Raw genomic sequence first — 24,303 nt, 5'->3', positions numbered from 1 at the left:
TAACAACGAAAAATGGGTGAATTTTGTGAAGGCCTAGGGGTTAAAGTAATGACCCAAAAAACGGGTTGGGTTGACATAAACCTTAAATGGGCTAGTTTAATAAATGTATGTTAACTTTTGATAACCCATGTCTTTTAATTTTGTCCGGCTATATCTTGGATCTCATAAACCCGTCTTCAAGCCTATAAAGAGATAAATCGAGTCAATCTAACTTTGAAACTCAAAGCCCCAGCCAAACCCAAACCCCCTAATATGGCAAAATTTTGTGTATCATGGCCCAAACAATGTTATGTGAACCATAACAAAAAGTACATTTTTAATATACTAAATATACATTATTTTTGTACTGAATGTACATTATATAATATAATGTACACTCAGTACAAAAATAATGTACATTCTCTGAATACGATGTACATTATTTTTATATTAAATATACATTATTTTACCGTATTTAAAATATGATATACACAATAATGATTGCCCTAATATTCATATTCATGAATCGAACCTCATCCTACCGCTAGAAGCGAATCAGTACAACTCCCATCTACTAGCCCTGGGGGCAATAAATGTGTGTTTTTTTATCTTAAAAGAAAACTAGCGAAATGTTAACAAGAAAATTTCTTCATTTTATAGAGAATCTGAAAATTGAACAGTTGAAGTAAATGCAACCTAAGAATAACCTTTATAAGGGACACATCAAGTTAGTTATATTCTTGTTACCATTATAGTTCTAATAAGAATCTTGCAAGGGAATTAAGGATAAAGAAAATCTAAAATCTACCTAGATTTCGTGCTACAATTTGGGTAAACGATGGTTCCATTGATGGGAAGTTTAAGCTGGCAATCAAGGTGGAGCCTAAACTTCACAGAGCCCAGCAGCCACACTCTCCACCGCGTCCCGGTCTCGCCTTGGATGTCGAACACCGCGTGGCGCTGCCGCAGCGCCGCCTCGGCGGTGTCGGCCTGGTCGGGCGTGAGGGGGATGGGGGTGGACTCGACGGGGTAGTAAAGGTCCAGGGAGCTGTTCTTGGGGACGTCGAAGTCGGGGGCGAAGAGGTAGGCGACCTTGACGCCGTGGAAGCTGAGGGTGTAGTGGGTGTGGTAGAAGCTGGCGTGGGCCTTGGCGTTGCCGTTCTCCGCCTTGATGACAATGGCGGCTTTCACGGTTAGGACGCTGGCCATGTCGTACGAGATTCTCTCCAGCTGGGCGCTGGCGATGCTCATTTGAGGCACCTTGGGTTTCACGACCATGTAGCCGATGAACACGGCGATGCCGGTGAAGATCACGGCGACGGTTAGGACGGTGCAGATTATGGCGGCGCACCAGATTAAGGGGTTGGTGCGTCGCTCGGGGCCGAGCACTGGCTTTGGCATTGATGGGAGAAGAATGAGGGGTTTGTCGGAGGGAATTGGTGGCCCGGGAGAGACAACATTCGGGGAACCTGGGACGGTTTTATGGAGGTTTAGAAGAAGACAAGAAGTTGTGTACGAGGTGAGGAATTGAAGTAAAACAGGCAGTTGGGAGTTGGGTGTAATTGGTGGGAAAGGTTTTGGCATCTTCCTTTCCTAAGGATAAAGTCACCATTAAAATTTGAAACAGTTTGTGCATTAAGCTTCTCAATCCAGGAATATAATCACAGGCTCTTCAACCTCAAAAAAAGGGTATAGTTCAAAAAAATACCAAACTTGCAGTCCATCTTATTTCTTAAAAACACTTTTTTTCGACAGCACCTTTCATCTTAAGAAAACCCATTCCTCACTTTGGGGGAAAATGACTGTGTAACATTCTTTGAACATTGTACAGTACAATTGCATTGGCAATGCAAATCTTGAAAGCAGAATCAATTGTAGGCAAAACATTATCACGGTTAGATTGCAAAATCTGCAGACATTAACCTGGTTTGTATTAGGAAGTATTAAAAGCTTGACAATGTTGCAGAAATAGGAAGTTTGCTTCACCATTTTGAGTTTTTGACAGCCATTTCATTAATCCAATATCAAGATTAAAGTACACAAAACTGATCATGCTTTAAAGCTTCTTCTGCATAATATTTGAAACATTTCACCACTACTATATACCAATCAACTGAACCATCTCAAATCTGGTTAAAACACACATCATTGGCAAGAACTTGACTGCCTCATGGCATCTGAAAGACAAACAAGGCAAGGGATAGCTTGCGAGGTCGTCTGTGAATTGCGGTGTCCCAGTTTCTTGAATTGGAGCCATGGATATTCAATGAAAGACAAACGAGCCTGTCTACCTCTCCGGGAAGGGGGTGGTCGACCGTCGTTTTTTTTTTTTTTTTTTTTAAATAATTTTTTTCAATTGTTTTTTAAATTTATTATTAAAATTTATTAAAAATGCGAATTCAGCTGCCACGTAACCAGGTAACCTGCTAAAATTGATGATAACATGCTATAAGGTGGAATTGCATACATTTGGAGTGTTCGATCAGTGGCCTAATTGCACTTTTTTTTTTCTTCTGTCAGTGACCTAATTACATTTTCAAGTTAGGTTTACTGGTCAATTTGAACCTTATTCCAATATTTTTTAATTTTTGTTATAAGACTAAAGTATCTGCAATAGTGAAATTTTTGAGATGATTTTTGAGGTGTCAACTAAAAGACTAGCGGGCACGTACACTGTACGCATCTAGCTGGACATGGTACACGCATGCCACCGCGTCTTTTCCTTCCCCTTTTTTTTCTCCTACAGGTCCCACAAAAAATCATTATTTGCAGGACGAGCTCACAAATTATCTCTCACACATCTCTCCCATCTCCATCACTTACATTTCTTTAAAAATTGGTCCAAAATCCATTAGGGGGTGTTTGGTTGAGAGGAAAGAATTAGGAAGAAAACGAATTGTAATTTGGTGGAAAAATAATAATGTATGTATAATGTAGAAATTCAAATTACATTGATTGGTAGGGAGGAACAAAATTATTGAGAATGAAAAGGAAAAAGTGGTATAAAGACAAAAATATCTTTGTGTAATAATAACAATCAACAAGGGTATTTTTTGGGTGTAAACCATACTGTGGTCCGGGTCTTTCTCTGCGTTTAACGGTCAAGTTCCACCCGATTCGCTTCGAGAGACACAGAAGCTGGCCCAAAGAGAATCGTCATGTGTGGGAATCGAACCCGAATTATCTCAGAATTCTCCCCCACAAAGAGAGCTTATTTGCCCCTCGAGCTACCTAGTTGGGTTCCAAATACGGTAATTGAGGCCTTCATTGAATTACAAATTCAATTATAACTAAATTATATTTAACCAAATGCGGTATTAATGTTTGAGCTCTTATTAGTATAGTAGATAGTAGATATTAATAACAATTCATTTATCAACGGTTGGAAATTGCGGGTTGAATGAAGTTAAAACTTTAGGGACAAAAGTGAAATTTAATGGACCAAGCGACCAAGTGGCAAAATCTTGACCTCCAATCCAGACAAGACTGCCATTGTGAGGCCATTTTCCTGCCACCTTAAATCATCACATACGCCTTCAGATGCTTCCACAAAATATCTCACAATCAAAAACCTATCCAAAATCCCTTCCGAGCAATCATGTCTAGATTCCTTGTACATATTACATATTTACATATAAAATTTATATATATCATACATGCCACCGGGACTTTAAGCATCGTTTCCACTGACAGTTGACAGTTGACAGTTGACCCCATCCTTCCGGAGCCATGGAAGCCTCTGCAGCTCTAAGTTCAGGCACAAGGACTCTGTTCTTAAGCGGGCCATCAAAGCTATTTCCCAGCAAGAAATGGGATCCTCGCTCTGGGTCTTGCTGTTATCTGAATTCCAAGTCCAGGGTTGCCTTGTCCGTCACCCCTGCTCGGTGTCGAAGCAGTATCGCCTCTTCATCGGCTCAAACTTCGTCCCCGGCCGTTCATGTTTCGCAGGAAAAGCTTGAACGTGTAGAGACGTCCATAGAGAAGGTGATCGGTTTGCTGCGAGTAGAGCACACCATGTGTATGTATAAATGTGCATGTGGTGATTCTCTGAGTAATTTGTGGGCTTTGAATGTTGTTGTTGTAGGTAATTTATGGGTGTCGCTTCTTTGCTATCCTTGCGGTCTGGGGTTCCCTGATTGGATCTTTTCTTTGCTTTATCAAGGTGCATTTTATTTTATTTTATTTTCAAGTTTTTTTTTTCTCTGTATATATTGGTTTCAGAATAGGATATGATAGCATATGGAATCATGTTTATTTGGAGCAAATCACAAACAATTTGAAGAACCATAAACTGGCTGAAGCTGCAGAAAGAAACACCATAAATTGGTTTAGTGGCTCATGGTACTGGTAGTCTGGTAGTATAGATATCATTGAATTTGGAAAAGAAGAAGAAGAAGATATTTTCCCACTATGCCTAAAATCCTGTAGTGCATTTAATGTTCTGAAGTTCAATATTTGAAATGATGTATAAAAGGCAAGAACTTAAATAGTTGAACTCTGTTTGTGTTTATGTAATAAAGTACAATTCTTTATGTATCTAGCAAATAGTAAATGTCATTACAGAAAGTAATTTTCTAATACACATTTCAAAATTTCTGGAACATTTGTTGTCACATGCAGGGTTGCGTTTGTGTTGTTGGAGCATTCCAATCATATTTTGTGACCCGTGCAAAGGTTATTCTATTGCTCGTTGAGGCTGTTGGTGAGGTTTCTATCTACAGAGTATTATTTATTGTGATTCTTTCTTGTTGCATTTGTTTCTGCTCTTCTTCCTTATTTGTGACAGCCCCATTAAAATGCTTAATCGCCTAATTTTTTTCTTGTTTATGAAATGTGATGGTCTCCTTGAGGTTTTACTGTCATTTTTGGGGAAAGAAAACTTGTTGCTCTTTTGAAGTCGCCTTTCCTTTTCATCTGTCAAGGAGTATTTGTTTGTCTTTCTATATAAAAACTTTCAAGTAATTCATCAATAGCGAGTGTTTTCTTAGTCCTGTTTTGTTGTTCTTTTTCTTATCCTCTTTCCGTTGTCTCTGATGTTACCATCTGTCATTTTCTTTTACTTCCAGATATATATCTGTTAGGTACAGTAATGCTAGTTTTTGGCATGGGGCTTTATGAGCTCTTTATCAGCAATCTTGACAAGGCAAATTCAGCATCAAAGGATAGATTGGCATACAGATCAAATCTCTTTGGCATATTCACTCTAAAGGTTTTTTTCATTCCTTGGAAACTTCTAATATCTGTGTTTATTTTGTGCAATTTATGTTATTTCTATGGGTACATGATTTTGGTTCAATAGGGTGTGCACACATACATATGTACATGTATCTATACCTAATATACAGTATTAAATAAAACTAGAAAAACTGAAGTGCACACACACAATTTAAAAAGAACTCAATGCAGTTAAGACTCCAATTGATACAAGGTGGACATAATGCTCTCTGTTCAGGCTACATAATGTTACTCCATTCTTCCTCTATTCCCTTAGCCTCCTTTTGTTCACTTTGTCATTCATCCCATCTGTTGATAAATTATCAGGAACGACCAAGATGGTTGGAGATAAAAACTGTCAACGAGCTGAAAACTAAAATTGGACACGTAATAGTGATGCTTCTTCTCATCGGTTTGTTTGACAAGAGCAAAAAGGCTGTTATACACTCGCCTGCAGATCTGCTTTGCTTCTCAGCATCAGTGCTGCTTTCCTCTGGCTGCTTATATCTGCTTTCTAGACTCAATGAGTAAATTAGGTATGTACATATATATTATGTGTCTAGTCTTGAAACATGCTCTTTTGATATATATATATAATTATATATATATATATATATATATATATATATATAAAGTTCCCTCTATCTGGAATGTTGTGAATGAGACACTTGTGTATATCTTTCTTCTAGTCTTTGACTAATGGTAGATATCAAGGCAAGCTTTCTTTTGCTTGTCTCTATCAATTGCATACTTAGTGGTTTTCTATTTTCCCCTTTCATAATACTTACATCATATGATTCCACAGAATCTTGTTTACAAAAGTCAGCAGCAAAAATGTCTACTATCTGTGACACTAATCACACTGTTTGCCAATTCTCTTCTTTTCGGCTCTTACTGCATAGTAACTAGATTCAGAATACTGTTGGAGCTTCTTGAACTACGGGGGGTTAAAAGCTCTTGGACACCAATAGTGGTTATGATTAACTAAGCAGTGGTTTGCGATGATCAGATTCTTGATTTGAATCTTATTATCAGCATTTGTACTTTAGAAGCTTATCTGTATTTATGCTTTTTACCTCTTTAGCAAGAACATAAGTGGTACACTGCATTGAGTGGATTATTTTGGGGGTACTGCATGCATTCTATTGTAGGAATTCAATTCATTATGTGTTGTCTGTTTGTCTTGCAACAGATCAGAGGTGATCGGCTGAATATCAATATTAGAATACTGAACATCAGTACAGTTGTGCACTTGTGCATGATTTATGTGTTGATTGGATTTCAATGCATAATATAAAATACCTTTCTTGAAACATAAAATAAACTAAGTATTTTATTATAACAATACATGATGGTTTGATGATGTGGTACTATTCCTCCCCCTTTTTTCTCATCTCCCACAGGAACAACAAACAAATCCAGTATAGCTGCAACCCGCAAAAAAAAAATAAAATAAAATAAAAACTAAGTATTTTATTATAACAATACATGATGCTTTGATGATGTGGTACTATTGCTCCCCCTTTTTTCTCATCTCCTCCCACAGGAACCACAAACAAATTAATCAAGTATAGCTGCAACCCGCAAAATTGAAAAAACAAAAAGAGGAAGGGAGAAAAGGAGGGGGAAGAACACCAAAGATGAGAAAGAGATTAAGTAAAATATATAAATACTCCTTAATATGTTGAGAGCTAGATCCTTATATTTGAATCGAAGGATGCAGCACAGCTCTCAATATAGTTATGAGTTTTTATGTATTAGGCACCTGGAGGCTGGTCGCTACCCCCTTCATGACCCATTCCAGGGCTATGCCCTGGACTTGTTGGACTGTAAAGTGCTACGTCATACCCGGAATGGTTGTTTGAGAAGCTGTCACTTGATGTTGGTCTAGGCTTGTGTCGCATAACCTTAACAGGGGCTGGAAGATGGAATTTTGATGGCCTCAATGCTTCAGCCAACTCTAAGTGCTGCTGATGAATAAGCAGCACAATTACATAAAATACCAGAACATGGATTCTTGGATGTGAAGCCATCAAAGACATTTGATAAGAGAAGTTGGATTGTAAACATGAACCGAGGGAAATGAACTTGATGGTAGCAATGAGCCAGGCTGGTGTATATATAGGATGTTGTGTGAAGATTTAAGAGTAGTGCTTTGCCAGCAATCAATTTAATTGAAGTGCCCAACAAGCAAATATTTCCATTTTGGGTATGAATAACACTTCTCAGCCTACAACATTTCCAAAGAGCTCTGCCACTGCCACAAGTTGATATTCTCATACACCTTTTAATTAGATAAAAGCTTTTAGTACAGCATTTGATAAGACATCACAATACAACAATCCCCTTGGTATTTCTTGTTTTATTTTAGAGCAGCCTTGTGTGGGAGAGAGCTTCTTGAAGACGGAAGTTTGCTGCAAGTTGGATACAAAATAAAAGTAAAAATAAATGAAAATGGTTTTTCCACTAAACTTTATAAGGATTTGCTGTCTGCTGTCCATATTTTCCCTGATCATCTTGTTCTTAGTATATATAGTTCTGCACTACATGTATCAATTCTGTGTACAGTGTGGAGCCATCTTCTACAAAGTGATTTCCTTTGTTATTGAGCAGTGAGAAATATCGTTTATAGTCGCCAATATGGTTGCTTTAACCTGTGTTCCTAACTTCTTTACAGAGGGATGAGAACTGCTTCCTTCTTGCATTCTGTATAATTCCCCACAATCCACATTTTTACACTGCACTAGATTTGTGAAGTACAATATTTCAGTTATAGAACAGGTGACAACATATCAGTAACTGCTATACGTGGTAAGAATAAATGACAATCATCATGCTCAAATACCTTTACTTCGTCCTTATACTGTATTTTGTATGCTTTGTGTCTCCTGCACAAAGCTTAAAGAAAAGCTTCATTTCAGTCAATGTAATATTTATACCAGAGTATCATTTTCTTTTTTGTTTAAGGAAATCCTGACCCCATATTTCCTTAGGATACTGACTTTCCCATTCTACAAGTGACCAATTCCTGCACACCAGATTAGATTTAGTACAATATACAAGATTCCTGACTCACAAAAACACAAACTTTATTAATATTGTATTATACTATTATTAAGTTATTTGTTCTGTCCTTAATCTGTTTGCATTTAAATCCATTTTTCAGTCACCTTCCCCAAGAAAATCCACAAGGATTTGTAGGGCACGGGGAATTATCTGTCCAAATATCTAAATCTTTACTCTCCTTAAACACTTTGGCACTTCCCGACAATGCATTTTGAGTTTTGACACTTGGAGTTGAACATAAATCATAAAAAAACTTCTCTCTTCACTTTATTCTATGCTTTATTGGCCCATAAATGTTTGTTTAGTTTGGAATTTGTGGAATATAGTACACATTCTAATTTGTAGTATAAACAATCATGGTAGCACATATATAACCATTACTTTCTCTATGTGATTTTATTTTTTAATAAAGTTGCTTTATATATAGTTGCAATTGTTTATCCTATTATGCAAATTTATTACACCACTTTATAATAGCTTTTGGGATGAATAGAACTTGAGTAGATTTTAAAACTATTGCGTCCAATTAAGGGGAAAAAACCTTATAATTTGCTACCTTAAAATTTATAGTTTTATATTCATATACTAGCTTCCTAGTCCTTATTATTGTGCAGAGGATTTGATCATTTAACTGATATAATCACATGAGATTAATAATGTTTATATGCTTCAATTCCTATAGGCGAGAGAGATTCTTGGCTAGACTTAATTTATACAAGTTGTGTGGACTTATAGAGGTAAGTATATAATTATATATTATTATCATTATGTTTAATGAGACGGTCATAATATATTTGAAAGGGAAACAAGGGATGATTTCCATTCTGTACATTTCATAATGTTATAGATTTATACCAGCAGACTACATCTTTGTCACATTCTATTGCATATGCCTTTGCCTTTTCTCAAGATCGTTTTTCCATATTTGAGTAATAACAAATACTCTTCTAATAACAAATATATGTATCATCAAACTTATGAATGAATTGAAGATTCTGTTCTTCTTGGCTCTTTACTTCATAAAGAATGGAAAGAGCTTATTTAATTCATTTATCGGGAACATATGATTAACTAAACTATGGTTTAGCAACACACATGGAAAGAAAAGTTCTTGATTATCATGATCAGATTCTTAACGAGAATCTTATTCTTGTGAACTTGTTCTGTTTCCTTAAGAAGCCATCTTTAGCTCGAAAATAGGATAGTGCAGGATGGATACCGAAGGAAATAGAAAGCAGAAAAGTGAGGGGGAATGGAAGAGAATATTCTTAACTAGGTTAGTTGTCATTCTGTTGTTTCCACTTAACATCCTTGGATTCTTCAAAACATAGTATTCTTAGAGTGAAAGGGCGGGATATTATTGTAAATGTTAGTATTCCATGGTAGAATATTCTTCCTTAAGAAAATGACAGTTTGACTGAATATTTTATCAAATGTGCGGCATGTGATCGACAAGTGTTGCAATTTTTCATATTCATAAGTTTCTTGTGAATTGGTTAACTTCAGAACATGTTAAAGAAACAGTAAAAGGTTTAGTAAAAAACTTTAGTCCATGTAATGTTATCTCTAAGTGTCGTATAGCACCATATCTTACTCCAAGGTCATTGCTATTTTCCCTTTCATGGAGTGAATTCCATTTGACATGGAAACCATTCAAGGATTGAGCATTAAATGCACTATTGTCAAGATTTTTTTTACGTCAAAAGGGATTCTGGCTACTTGGAAGAAAATATCTGTCATTTTTCTTGTTTTGGAGAGAATTATATATATTTTGCTTTGTTAGAAAAAATATGGAGAGTGGCACAACATTTGAAGAAGTGTGGAGTTTCTTATTTTGAAGTAAGATACAATAATGTTACAGAACACAGTAGAAAAATCTATCTATTACTCCATATTTTTACTTAAGTAGAGTGATGATTATTTACAAAAATACCATTGCTGCTCTATAGTTTTATGGTAGTAAGCATAGTGTCTTTTTAGTATTATAGAATTTTCATGGGTTATAATGTTAGTCACGGTTGAAAATTCGTCAATTATCAACCATTTTTATTTTTTTCTGACTCACCAAAAAAATTAACTGAAATTAGCGAAGTTGGAAAGAAGGAGAAGACCTTTTCTTCTAGGTTTATGAGAGAGACCTTTTGCCATGGTTAATACATTTTTTCTTCTCTTTTTAAAAAAGATTTCCAATCGCCAGTGGTTGGAAATTTGGAGAACACGCTGAATGACCAAGTTTTCTGACTACTCTTGTTTGGCGGGTGGCAAAGTAATAGTGATAGAGGATTTTTTGAATCCCCAAAGTGGCCGAAAAGGCCATTTTCAACTTGAAACCTTAGGTCTCCAACCATTTTTTGGTGATAAGAAATTTCGAGTTTTCCAGCAATGAGTTATTTATGGATACCCGTAGTTCAACTTTTCTCCGAAACTGACCTGATGGTATACCACATAAATCCACAATATCTACAACCCTAAAGGCAATAGTTAAGAGAAGGGGATAAAAAGAAACAAAAGTATAGGTTATAGTTTTCGAATGCATATAGATATTTGCTCTTTTGAGATTTAACATGTGATTTGGTGGTAAACTATTCTGTTTTTAAATTCAAATCTTATCAATCTGATCTCGATCAGATGTACTAAAAAAAATATGCACTCTTCAACTAGAAAACTAGGAAAACAAGCACTCATAAAAATATAGTAAAAGCAAAGCCTTATATGTATGTATATACTAAAACCGAAACCTAATCTCATTCTGCACATGCACAAGACTGAGGGTGATCTCTGCTATGGAGATGTTTTATTTCTTCAGCACACCATTCTGCATATGACAAGAAACCTTAATAATCAAGCAGTGATATATGTATACATGTAAGTATCCAGGATCAGTCTATTATCTCATTTGGAGGTTTATTGTTACCCATCCCGGGGCTATGTCCTGGAGCTGTAGGCCTGAACGCATCAACTTCCTCCTCCTTGCAAGGGTTGTAGGACACATTATCAACTGAGGGAGGATGGTGTCGTCTAGGCTTATGTACCATAACACTACTTAGACAGGGTGCAGGTGGAGAATGAAATTCTGGTGGCAACCTTAATGCTTCAGCCGCCAACTCTAAGTGTCGATGAACTAACAGGGACAACATAGGTATACAATAGACCACAAGAACATAGATCCTAGGATGTGAGGCCATCGAGCTGAGCTAAGCAACACAAGATGAATCTTTAGATCCTATTAACAGCTTCAATAGAACTTTGGTCAGAGAAGTTTTTAATGGTCTAAATATGAGACTTTTGAAGGAAATGCAGTTGATGCTTGCAGGGTTACCATGGCTGGTGTATATAAGGATGCTGTAAAGGTCCCACAGAAGGGCATTGGTGGTCATAAACAATGGCGGGTGAAGCTTCATCTCTCAGCTCATAGCAGGTGCCCAGGCCACTATGAATAGATTATAATTATATTTTCGCCGCCATTATAAATAAATATCTGGATTGTGATCATATTTGTCTTGCATATTGTGTGTCTTTCTTCACCTGTGATGTTATTTAGTTCCACACCTACTTTTGTTGTGTTGGTGATTTGTTTGTGTTGCATGTGGCTTGGAAATGAAGTTTGGAGGTCTGTGATTGCAAATTGTTGGTTTTGAACTTTTTTTGAAGTTGTTGATGTTGTGTATAGAAGGTGTTCAATGCTTTATAAGGTGAGGTTTGCGAGTTTTCGATCTTTCATTAGTTACCAAAAATTTGTGTGAGACTGATGCAATTTCACATTAACTTTATAAGAGATTGTGGAGTGATACTTAATTTGGGCCAAATCTTCACTCTTGAGCTAGTGAAATGTTTGAGTGATATTACCATCGACTACTAGTCAACAACTCTTTTCAAATCTAACTTCTTTGTTTTTTTTTGTTTTTGTTTTTGTTTTTGACAAGAGAAGTTCATAGTTACTAGGTAAATTTGTAAACTACACAGGAGAGATAAATCGTACTAAAAAGACCTTGTAGGACGAGTTTGATCTAGACAATGTTAACAAGAATCAAACTCATGATCTTCTAATACGAGAATCATATTCCATTTATTCGATCATTTTTTCAGTCATCTAAAGTTCCTTTTTTATGGTGGTTTGATGCATCTAAAGTTCTCTTTGGATGGTGGTTTCATGGTTGGTTGGTCCTACGAGGGATTTAGACTGTTATATTGTTTGGATTTTAATTCTTTAAGCTATTAATAAAATATTTTATTTTCTGTTCCAATAAAAAAATACAAATATTATATAGCATAAGATACAAAGACAGACAACATTAAAAGGTGTGAACATGATGCACTCATTACACCTTAGAACAGAAGAGACCATCAAACATGCGAATATTTCCATTTTGGGTAAGAAAATAAAAAATATTTTCTTGACCTGCTGTTCCATTGCGGCAGAGTCGCCCTCCACCCACTCATTCAATTTATTTCCCCTTTTAATTTTTCCTTGAGTATAATCTAATCTAATCGTAATATTTGTTCAACAACATGATATATCTTACATTTGACTGGATGTAAATCATGATAACTCAACTGAACCACAGAGGTTAGACCTTTGCTTACTGTGCACAAGGAGCCCCCCTCACTTTGAGAGGCTGCTCCCACACTGTCGCTGGTGAGATTCGATCCCTGGTCATTCTTTCCAAATTTCATCTTTATAACCAGTTGAACTGTCCATGTGGACAATAACATGATATATCTACATCATTGATTTGGATGAGACTTGAATTTGTGACATTTCATTTGGAAGTGTTATAGCGATGTCATCAAACCACTAAATACTTGAGATGGGATGAGACTCAAAATTGTGACATTCTATTTGAAAATATCATAGCAATAGCATCAAACCAAACATTTGTCCAGTGAATGAGAAATTTCACTTAAGACTTGTTCTCGGGGGGGTTCGATCTCTATGAATATTGGGAATTAGATTTGAGATGAATTTTTTGTGTGCAGAAGTGCATAGTTTGATTTGGCGAAGTAAAAAAAACTGAGAAATAAAAATAAAATAAAATAAAAAAATTGGTAGAGCACTAGAGCTGTTGATGGGCTGTTCCACTTTCAAAGTTGAATACAGTTGGCTTTAGTAAACAACATAGTACCAACCTTTTTCTTTTTAAGGAAATCCTGACCCTAGATTTGGGCTTTCCAAACGTTGGCAAATCCCAATGCAACCACAAACACAGTAGATTGGGCAATGGGCACTATAAATCCCATTGGCTTAAGTATTGACTAATGCTTTCACCATATCAAGTTTTAACTAAATTAATTGCATCCTTAAAACATGGGACCAAATACCCTCTTGAAGAGAGATTAAAGTAAGCTATCTTATAAATTCAACGAGAGCATGATCAAAAGATATTATAAATTAATAGTCAAGCTATAGAGATGAGTAAAGCTTTTGTTATGATAACGACTATGGAAGTTAGGACAGGGCAATATGTAATGAGGAATGTCAAATATAATGGTCAAAACCCTAAGACGATTGGATGAAGCTAAATACATATGGAAGCTTTCAGAGCAATGGGAAGAGTGAGTTTTGATTTCCTTTTAGAGTTTGCCCTTCCTCTTTCATTAAAAAAAAAAAGGTTTATCATAACCATCAAATTTGTAATTATTTAGTTAGGGAATATTCGTCATCTTGACAAAATATTGACGTCAATCATTTATTACTTTTATATTCGTATTTTCTCCTTTTATGTACCCCACTCTTTCACATCCTGGTGGCTGATACCCACTAGAAATTGTAAAGCATGCGAGGTGTCTGACAAAATATCTTACATTCTACTTTCTTTAAACACTAACAATTTACTTTTTTATCTGAAAGTAAAAAATAAAAAATAAAAATAAATAAATAAATAGTGTTGTAAACTTCAAATTGATGCGCCAGAGCGCACCATATCTTTAGAGATACAAATTACTAAATTATTATTCAGTAACCCACGAGTTAAAAGTGTAATTTTTATATGTATTTCATGATTTGATTATTTAATGTTAACTAATTAAATAAGCTTGTTTGTCCTAGGAGAATGCTCCTTCCACTATGCTTTAATTATTTAATTAGCAGCAATTTGCATTGATGTTTTTTTTTTGTTTTTTTTTGGGAAATATTTGCATTGATTTCCATCGTCAATTATTTTATCTTTAATTTGTTCATTATTATTATTAATCTAAAAGAGAAAGTCAATAAATTTGTAATTTGTATCTCTAAAGTTACTTTTTTAGATTCGACTATTAAGAATGATGTTCCAAAGATTTTTAGCACTCAAGATTATTGAGAAAATCAAAGTGAAAACAATAGCCGTTAGCATATTCGAATTTGTAAAATTACTTTTAGACTCAAGTCTTAATAATAATGTTTTAAATATTTTTAGCAAGATTGAGAAAATCAAAGTGAAAACAATAAGATCATTAATATATAAAGTTAAAGACTTATTAACGTATATGAATTATGAAGTATGAGTGATTTGCAAATTACACCATGGACCAGGTCTACCTTGTATTGTAGATCCTGATCCAAAAATAACCTTCAGATTCTGTATCTATAGTTGACACATTTTGTACCTTCAGTTGATAGTTTATGTACCTGTAGGCTGTAGCTATTATATTATGTGTCAGCAATTATCAAATCAGATTCTATATCTATAGTTAACACATTCTGTACCTGCAGTTGATAATTTTTGTACATGTAGCTATCATATTATGTGTCAGCAATTATCAAGTTATTTGTTTTCATGTACAAAAATTGTTAACTGTAGGTACAAAATGTGTTAACTGAAGGTACAGAATTTTTGTATCAGGGTTCACAATGCAATATGAACGGTCCATGGTATAACAATGGTGAATGATTCACATAATTGTGTTAGTGCTTAATTTAACTATCATTAGCATCATAAATCACAATCGTTATGCTATGGACCCGTCAGCACAGGTAACAGTGCCGTTAGGCACTGTTATCTTCTTCTTTTTTTTTTCTTTTTTTTTTTCTTTTTAATTTCAGACCGCTTCGTTATAGGAGTATATGTTCATAATTTTATTACTATATGTTCATAATTGTAAGTTCATAATGTCAGAGCTCTATGTTCATAATTCCATAACTGTACATTCATACTTCCATAACTGTACATTCATAATTCTGTAACTGTACATTCATAATTCAATAACTGTAACTTCATAATTTTCGAAGCTCTATGTTCATAATTTTATCACTATATGTTCATATTGTAAGTTCATAATGTCAGAGATCTGTGTTCATAATTTCATAACTGTACATTCATAATTGCATAACTGTACATTCATAATTGAATAACTGTACATTCATAATTGCATAACTGTACATTCATAATTGAATAACTGTACATTCATAATTCCGTAACTGTACATTCATAATGCAATAACTGTAAAATCATAATTTTCAAAGCTCGATGTTCACAATTTTAGAGCTCTATGTTCATAATTTTATCACTATATGTTCATAATTGTAAGGTCATAATGTCAGAGCTCTGTGTTCATAATTTTATAACTTACATTCATAATTCCATAACTGTACATTCATAATTCCATAACTGTATATTCATAATCCCATAACTGTACATTCATAATGGCACAAACGAATAACGCCGTTAACGGCGAGACAAAATTAAAAAAAAAAAAAATTAAACTGAAATGACGCGTTTTCCCTGAAAACAACGTCATTTTAGACTCGTGTCCACAATGCATTGTGGACACGGGTCCGCATAAACCATCAAAGTGAAGTCGAATTCGAGTGATGGGTTGGCATTGGCCCAAAAAACTCCACAGCTAGAGACCATGCATTTTTCTTTTTTATTCAATATAGAAAGTCTTGGCCCATCCAAGATCCAATTAGTGAACCATTTGCTTCTTGGTATTAAGTGGGAGACGATTTATCTCTTCTAGAAAATACAAATTATACTTTCAGAAATAAATATTTTTGTTGAAAAGTAAGACATTACTTGAACAATCTGGTAATACAGTTGTAAGATCGGAAATTGACTCTGTTATGTCATATGTGTGTCATGTTAAAGGAAAAAAAAAAATCTAAGTCATGTTTTTACCTAAATATGTTATTGAGAAATTCTATCAGTGTGACTTCAGTCGTGGTGTAACTCAAATTGAAGTTAAATAAATACTAAATGTGGTATAAAAAATAATTAAAATTTATAATCAATATAATCAAGGTATCAAAAGAAATGGAGAATGAATTACATGTAGGACATTTCATTCCTTCTAAAAAGAAAAATCTGGTATCCTTTTCATTACCGCAACTGATTTGCTTTGATTTATGAGAGAACCCATAATAACTATCTGAAGTTGTGCTTTGGTTGAAGTTGATTTGTCTCATATATGGATTATTATGAAATTGTCTCATATAAGGAATATGAGTATATCTCATATAAGAAATAGAAGTACAGTGGACTGGGTTAAATTCATTGTACATGCCTATAAATATATTAATTGTATCCCTAGGTGTTGTATCACTACCATCACCATTACTATTAATAAAAGAATAGTTTCACTCCCGTGGGCGTAGACACATTGTCGAACCACGTAAATTTTGCCTTTATTACTTTTATGCTATTATTATTGTTTCTTGTTCTTGTTAATCTCAACAAATGGGTATTAGAGCACGTACTATTGAGATGGCCAGTTCAAGTACAAAATTCGAGGTATCAAAGTATGGTACAAGGAATTTTAGGTTATGGCAGTCTAAGGTAAATAATTTGTTGGCACTACAGGGCCTTCTGAAAACCTTGAAAGCGGAAACGACAGCTAATTTGGGAGAGGCTGATTGGGGGGTTTTCGAAGGAACGTGCAGCAGGAACCATTCAGTTATGGCTTGATGATGAAATCATGTATCACGCCCTAGAAACTCCAAAAGAAATTTGCGATAAATTGGAAGCTGCAAACGTGGTACAGGCTGATGATTCATATTATAATGAAGGAGATGCTAGTGACAAAATCGAACATTGTTTGGACTTAGCTTGTTGGGTGTTTCTAGATGCTAGATGTAAAGGTGGTGAGACGCGTTGTAGTGTTGGGCAACGCGAATACCCAGAGGAGTCGTGCACCTGGTATGGGCTGGTATGACCCGGATGCGGAAGTTGGCTGAGGGGTGCTGTAGCAATGGGCAACACGGGTGCTAGGTGAGGTGAGCCGTGAGGACTTAGCATGAGTCGCAGCCGATTTGACAGGTCGATGATCGAGGGCGAACGATTTGGGATGAAGTGGTTCGTGTACATGCACTGCGAACGTTTGATGCTGCCTGGCGCATGTGACTGGCTAGTTGGGATGAGCATAAGTCACGACCTGTATGGCTCATGATGAAGCGGTTCGTACAACATGCACTGGAAAATGGAAAACGTTTGATGCTGGTGGTGCATGTGGCTTGCCTGTAGGATGGGCATGATTGTTCTAATCCATGTGTATATGTGAGATAAATATTTTCTCTTAAACGGCATATTCGTTAAGGTGGAGATTTGATGAGTTGTTTTTTCTCCTAAAGAGCATATTCGTCAAGGTGGAGGTTGTGAAGATAAGTCTTTTCCCCTAAAATGAAATATTCGCCAAGGTGGAGATTGTTGAGTTATTAGATGCCTATAAATACATTGATTGTATCCTAGGCAATCTATCACCACCATCAGTATTAATAAAATAATAGTTTTACTCCGCTAGACGTAGGCACATTGTCAAACCACGTAAATTTTTTTTTTTTTTTTTTTGCCTTATTATTGTATCTTGTTCTTTTTAATCTCTATACCTACTTGTGATCCTATTTGATAAAAGATCACAAAGAGGTACATCAACTTTGTTCTTATCGATTGATCGACTTAAATCAAGAGATAGTTGATCATCTCAAATTAAGAGACCAATAGACAGTTCCTAGTTCCTATCGAAGTCGAACATATATGATGATTTTAATTTTTATGCATTTTAGCCATTTTCCGTCCACGTACGCACTCTCATTTTGCTACAAATGGCACAAGAAAGTCCGGTGCATGTATATATCAATCCATATATGCAACTTCTTTTCTTTTATTTGTTAGAGCATTTGGTATAGTTCGGACTTGGGACCATTATATTGCCATTAATAATACTTGCCAACTTCCCCAGCTCGCCACCACAATCCTTCCTTCAATTTGCCAACTCCAGATAATGACATATTTCTAAATATTAATGAGATAATTGGACAACGATTCAAAATAACGACAGCTACATAGAGGCCGAATCTTGATTCATAGAATCTCTTTAATTGAGAAAGTTCACAATCACTATCTAAATGTGCGTTCTAGGTGAAAACCTCCTTGTGACTCGCAAAAGACCAGATCGAAAGAGGTAAACCAACTTAGGTTGTCCATATTTGACTGGTATGAGATCTCGATCCATAAAGCCGTAGTTATGTTGCATAACCTACTTAATTAGATGAGTTGAAACTATTTGCGGTAATAAAGAAGTTGAGAATTAGTTCAGTATTAATTGGTTACATAAAGTGATCATCATGAAGAAGTTGTGTTTGCTTTTTAAGAGGTTAGCAATTCAAGTAAAGATGGGCACTTCATTTAGTAACTAAAAGAATTGAACCAAATCTGTTGTGACATTCCATCTGTTATATGTTCGGTTTTTAGTATAGTAATAAGCAAATATAACATGATCCACAACAAACACCATATGTGTGTGTGGGGAGGGGCATTAATGCATTATAATTATCTTACTAATTTGAAGATGCAGTGTTGTCCTTCTCACCCAATATTATTATATTGTTCGAGCATATATAGTATGCGGTTTGAGCCCTATTAATTGTAGCAGTATAGTTTGTATCATGAGCTATACTACATATACTCCCCAATTTTATTCTCTCAATTTTACTTCTTGATGTGGCGTGGCGGACTCTGATAAGTCATTTTTTTCATGTAGGTCTCAATACAACTATACAAGTGTCTACATCAAGATTTTGTGTGTGAAGTAAAAGTTGGGAGTATAGAGTGGGAGTACATATAGTATTTCCCTTTGTATCATGGTGGGATCCCGGGCAAATTATACCCTGGCCGGATCAGGGTCTAGCTACCTTGCATTGTAGACCCTGGTTCAAAAATAACCTTCAAATTTTGTATCTATAGTTGACACATTATGTACTTGCACTTGATAGTTTCTGTACATGTAGTTATCATATTATGTGTCAGTAATTATCAAGTTATTTATTTACATGTACAGAAACTGTTAACTGTAGGTACATAATGTGTTAACTGAAGGTACAAAATTTTTGTATCAAGGTTCACAAAGCAATATTTGTTTACATGTATAGAAACTGTTAACTGTAAGTACAAAATATGTTAACTAAAGTATAAAAAATTTTGTATCAAGATTTACAATGCAAATTAAATCCTGGTACATGGTATAAGAATTGGGGATCCGGGATCCGGTTTCGATTGCAAACCTTTAAAAAAGTTAGACTTCAATAAACTAATACATTGAGTATTCATGCAAACTTGTAAAGTTCATCTCATACAAGATAAACACATAGCATTGTCATATTTATTATATTGAAAAATACATTACATGAAACATTGTAGTATTTATTGTCTTGAAACAAACGTCTTACAATACATGATCCACAACAAATTAAACTTATGTGTGTGGAGGTATTAAGATGATATTACGAATATGAAGTTGAAGTGTTGTCCAATCCGGCCAATACCAATTGAGCATAACTAGTTAATTGACTAATTCGATCAATCTAACCTTCCACTCTCCAATATTGTGACAAATGTCATATATGGTTTAGTACAATCTTGAATGTTATAGACACTAATGGAATAATGTACGCAGATGCCACTATGCCAGGCATGGCGATAAGTACACCATGCAACTGCCGACCGTCCGCCAGCTGAAGACGCCGGCGCTGCCAACACTGCCGAGCCGACGCAGCCTCCACCGCCACTGCCTACTATATATTGTAACCCAGGCTGCTGAAGTACGGCCGAGAAGGGCAGTACGACCGAGAAGGTGCTACGTCAACGCTGGGTATCACCACACGACGAACTCGGCCACGATCGGAGCAATTCTTCTCGACACCGAAGGTGGTTATGTTTCGGCCTACAGCGCTTCCCTCCCGAGTTGTTTGTCCCCACTTATGATCGAGGCATTCGCGTGCAAAGAGGCCTTGTCATGGCTAAGGGCTCGTGGAGAACAGTCTATAGAGCTATACACGGATTGTCATACACTTCAGTGCTACCTATCTTCAGCAGGTGCTCCGTCTCGATCGTGTATTGGTTATGTTATCTTCACTATTAGTTTTTTTGATATATTAATATTAAACTTAATATTATAAAAAATTAAATTAAAAATAATTATATTTAAATCTCATTAATCGAATCAGACACATGACGTGAAATAATGGGATTATATTGATATTGGACCCATTCATTTGTCACCTCAGCCTTCTTAAATACTTGGAATTGAATTATTATAAATAATAGCTAGTCCCAACTTCCAACATACAATCACATTTACATGAATGAGAGTAGTAGTTTTCAAGCGTGAGGCAACTTGCGTGGATGTTTACACTACAGAAAATGATGACAGATCAGAGTTTTGAAGAAACCAAAGACAATAAATATGGCTTTGTTGTCAAATTGTACTCATCTGACTTAATTGCTTCAACACAACACGTATATCCACTTTTTTTTTTTGAAAACCAAACACTTCATATATTGCATTAACTTAATTCCAAAGGAATAAAAGATGGGAGGGACTCGGTCCATACTGAACGTTCATGAACCGCCCTTACATGTTTAGCTAAGGCATGAGCCACCAGATTGGTGCCTCTGCGTACAAACTGAATTGAATGAACTGGGAAAGAGTTAAACAACCGTAAACATGAATCTAAAACAATGCCAAGATACGAACGATAAGAATTGATGTCCCGAAAGCTATCCACTAGAACAGCGCAGTCTGTCAAGATAACAATGTTATGATAATTGTGGTCGTGTAGCCATGAGAGAGCCTCACGTATTGCCATAGCTTCAGCTAGGAGGGTATCATATGGACAAGTGATAGGGTCATTTACTGCTGCTATAAAAACACCTTCCGGACTACGTACATAGAAGCCGAAAGTTGGGGCGTGCTGGGGTCCATAAAACCCCGCATCCGTACTACATATCACAGCGTCCTGGGGGAGGGATGCGGCTGCTTGGTGCTGTCGGGAATGCAGTACTCCATGCGGCAGTTGTGGCAGAGCAGCCTGCGTGCTTGTACTCCGCGTCGGACTGCCGAGGGCATTGGAGCTGCTCCATGCGGCCCAGGCACGATGAGAGGAGGCACATAGCTGCGTCGGGATAGGCAAAGCAAAATCCCAAACCGCCATGTTCCGGGCCTTCCATAATTCGTAGAGTATTCCACATATTTGTTCTTTTAGAAAACCAGCAGATATTGCTGAGTTCCCAAGACAAAGCTCCACCCACTGCATAAAATCATGATCATCAAAGTTAGGGATTTGGAGTTGTGAAATATTCCACACATGTCTAGCATAAACACAGTTGCATAAAATGTGCATAACATCCTCTTCAAGAAACCCACAAGCAGGGCACACATTTTGGATCTCCACCCTTCTTCTAATTAAATTAGTAATTGTTGGCAAAATATTAGTAATGGCTCTCCATAGAAAAATCCTCCATTTTGGAGGAACCTGTAATTTCCAAATGTTGTTCCATAAAGCATCGCAAGGGCCATTAATCTCTCCAAGCTGCTTATAACCATTTTTAACCGTATATATTCCCCTAATGTCTCCCGACCAGTACCAATCATCTTTAAAGTCCACACATACGGGGGTCTGTAGAATCAAATTAGCATCCCTGGGAATAAATAATTGCAAAATTAAATCCTGTTTCCAAATCCCCTGGTCATGATCTATCAAGTCAGCCACCATCAAATCAGGAAGTTGCGTAGGCTGATCTGAGTGAACAAACGGGTCATGAGGGTCAGGCAACCAGGGGTGGTCCCAGACTTTAGTCATTCTTCCATTGCCAACTCTCCGCCTACAGCCACTACGAACAAGGTCCTGGCTGGCCATTATGCTTCTCCACACATAACTTGGATTACCACCAAGTGTGGCCTCATAAAAAGCAGTGTTAGGAAAATACCTTGCTTTAAAGATCCTTGCCACTAAAGAGTCCGGGCTAGTCAACAATCTCCACCCATGCTTTCCTAGAAGAGCCAAATTAAATTCATGCAGCCTTTTAAAACCCATACCTCCATACTTCTTGGGTACACACATCTTGTCCCATGCCAACCAGTGAATGCCATCTACCACATTACTCTTACCCCACCAGTATCTATTCATGAGCCTTTCCAGTGAGACACATAAAGTCATAGGTAACAGATATATACTCATAGTGTAGGTCGGCATTGCCTGTGCCACACTTTTCAGCAACACCTCTTTACCTGCCATAGATAACAGTCTCTTATTCCAGGAGCCAAACCTCTGTTTTAACTTCTGCTCAATATACGAGAAAACCACTTTCCTGTTTCTTCCAATGACTGAGGGGAGACCCAGATATTTCCCAAAATCCTCTGCTTGCTCAACTCCTAGCTCACTAGCAATATCATTCCTGACCCCCAAGGCAGTATTACGGCTAAATGAGATATTGGATTTATGGAAATTAACAGATTGCCCTGAAAATTCCTCATAAACCGCTAAACAACGTTTCACCTCCATAGTTTCCTGCATATTAGCCTTAAAAAACAGAAGACTATCATCCGCAAAGAAAAGATGCGAAATCGATGGGGCTCCACGAGCTACCCTGCAACCATGCATCCGTCCTTTTGCCTGAGCATCCTGCAATAATAGAGACAAGCCTTCTGCACATATAATAAAGAGATACGGAGATAATGGATCTCCTTGCCTTAGCCCCCTAGATGGAATTATTTCATTGCTCGGCTTCCCATTTACCAACACCCTGTACCTAACAGACCGTACACAGAGCATAATAAGACCGACCCATTTTTCATCAAAACCCAGTCCCAACAACATACGCTCCACGAAAGACCACTCCATTCGATCATAGGCCTTAGCCATATCTAATTTAAGGGCCGCCCACCCTACCTGCCCTAGCTGTTTCTTTCGTAAATAATGGCCAACCTCAGACGCAATGAGAATATTGTCCGAGATAAGCCTGCCAGGCAAAAAAACACTCTGCGACTCCGAAATAATATTATCAAGCAACGGCTTCATACGATTAGCAATCATCTTAGCCATTACTTTATATACCACATTACACAAAGCAATAGGCCTGAGATCCGCAACAAACTCAAGGGCTGCCTTTTTAGGAATTAATACAATATTCGCATCATTCAACTCTAGGGGGAAGGATGATTGAGATAAACAATTAAGCACAAAATCAGTAACATCCTTACCAACAAGATCCCAGAAAGCCTGATAGAAGCCCGGATTCATGCCATCCGGTCCTGGTGACTTATCCTTCCCCATGGAAAACAAAGCGCTCTTCACCTCCTCAGGCTCAAACGGACGGAGAAGAAACTCGTTCTGTTCACGGGTGACACGTGGAACGAGAGTGTCCACGTGAAAACCCCCGGTATATCCACTTATATCACGTACTATACATTACTTTTTTGGGTATATATTGTTAGATCAAAATAATTTAAGTGGAAGTACCGTTGATCTCAAAATATCTTGATGTGTTGGAAAGCGGTAGAGTGTTAGTCATGCTTATCTCATATTTGACTCATAATGGTGTATTGATGTCTACGTGTTTATATTAGACAGGGATTCTAATTAATTAACTAACAACTTCTAGTTATTTCGTCTAACCAAACTACTTAATTATTACTTAATTAAGTCTAGTCAACTCGTACCATTTAATTAAGGCCTTAATATATATATATATATATATATATATATATATATATATATATATATATATATATATATATATATATATATATATAGGGTTGAGTTCACATGAGGACTGGGGTTGAGTTCACATGAGG

At 36.4% G+C, this 24,303-nt stretch overlaps 3 protein-coding genes across 12 annotated transcripts; 1 reads left to right on the top strand and 2 right to left on the bottom strand.

Annotated features, from left to right (window-relative positions):
- Nucleotides 1-681: 681 nt before the first annotated feature.
- LOC109153190 lies at nt 682-1,614 on the bottom strand. Its single transcript, XM_019301015.1, has one exon. It carries the CDS (start codon nt 1,561-1,563, stop codon nt 784-786), a length of 780 nt encoding a protein of 259 aa, XP_019156560.1. The 5' UTR covers nt 1,564-1,614; the 3' UTR covers nt 682-783.
- A 1,832-nt stretch (nt 1,615-3,446) lies between these two features.
- LOC109153191 lies at nt 3,447-11,906 on the top strand. Of its 10 annotated transcripts, none has more exons than XR_002049470.1 (7): nt 3,453-3,963; nt 4,064-4,141; nt 4,600-4,681; nt 5,046-5,188; nt 5,521-5,729; nt 8,942-8,996; nt 11,573-11,906. XR_002049470.1 is itself a non-coding variant. In XM_019301017.1 (6 exons), exons 1-5 carry the CDS (start codon nt 3,709-3,711, stop codon nt 5,722-5,724), a joined length of 762 nt encoding a protein of 253 aa, XP_019156562.1. In that variant the 5' UTR covers nt 3,453-3,708; the 3' UTR covers nt 5,725-5,729; nt 11,573-11,906. The 10 variants fall into 10 exon arrangements, 7 of the variants coding, with proteins under 7 accessions (XP_019156566.1, XP_019156567.1, XP_019156562.1 ...); XR_002049471.1 differs by having other exon boundaries at nt 11,560-11,906; XR_002049469.1 differs by lacking the exons at nt 8,942-8,996; nt 11,573-11,906 and adding an exon at nt 5,811-6,198 and having other exon boundaries at nt 5,521-5,776.
- A 9,107-nt stretch (nt 11,907-21,013) lies between these two features.
- On the bottom strand, nt 21,014-23,782 carry LOC109152735. Its single transcript, XM_019300383.1, has one exon. It carries the CDS (start codon nt 23,780-23,782, stop codon nt 21,014-21,016), a length of 2,769 nt encoding a protein of 922 aa, XP_019155928.1.
- Between the last annotated feature and the right edge of the window lie 521 nt (nt 23,783-24,303).

Source organism: Ipomoea nil, unplaced genomic scaffold, assembly GCF_001879475.1.
Source record: "Ipomoea nil cultivar Tokyo-kokei standard unplaced genomic scaffold, Asagao_1.1 scaffold2480, whole genome shotgun sequence".
In the NCBI taxonomy this organism is placed as follows: Eukaryota; Viridiplantae; Streptophyta; class Magnoliopsida; order Solanales; family Convolvulaceae; genus Ipomoea; species Ipomoea nil.
This window is presented reverse-complemented; position numbering and strand designations above follow the sequence as displayed.

Bases quoted from the DNA above. Each gene is read 5' to 3' on its own strand.
- LOC109153190 (XM_019301015.1), bottom strand. From the start codon at position 1,563: ATGCCAAAACCTTTCCCACCAATTACACCCAACTCCCAACTGCCTGTT.
- LOC109153191 (XM_019301017.1), top strand. From the start codon at position 3,709: ATGGAAGCCTCTGCAGCTCTAAGTTCAGGCACAAGGACTCTGTTCTTA. The intron at 3,964-4,063 runs GTGATCGGTTTG...TTGTTGTTGTAG, and splicing joins TAGAGACGTCCATAGAGAAG to GTAATTTATGGGTGTCGCTT. The intron at 5,189-5,520 runs GTTTTTTTCATT...ATAAATTATCAG, and splicing joins TTGGCATATTCACTCTAAAG to GAACGACCAAGATGGTTGGA.
- LOC109152735 (XM_019300383.1), bottom strand. From the start codon at position 23,782: ATGGGGAAGGATAAGTCACCAGGACCGGATGGCATGAATCCGGGCTTC.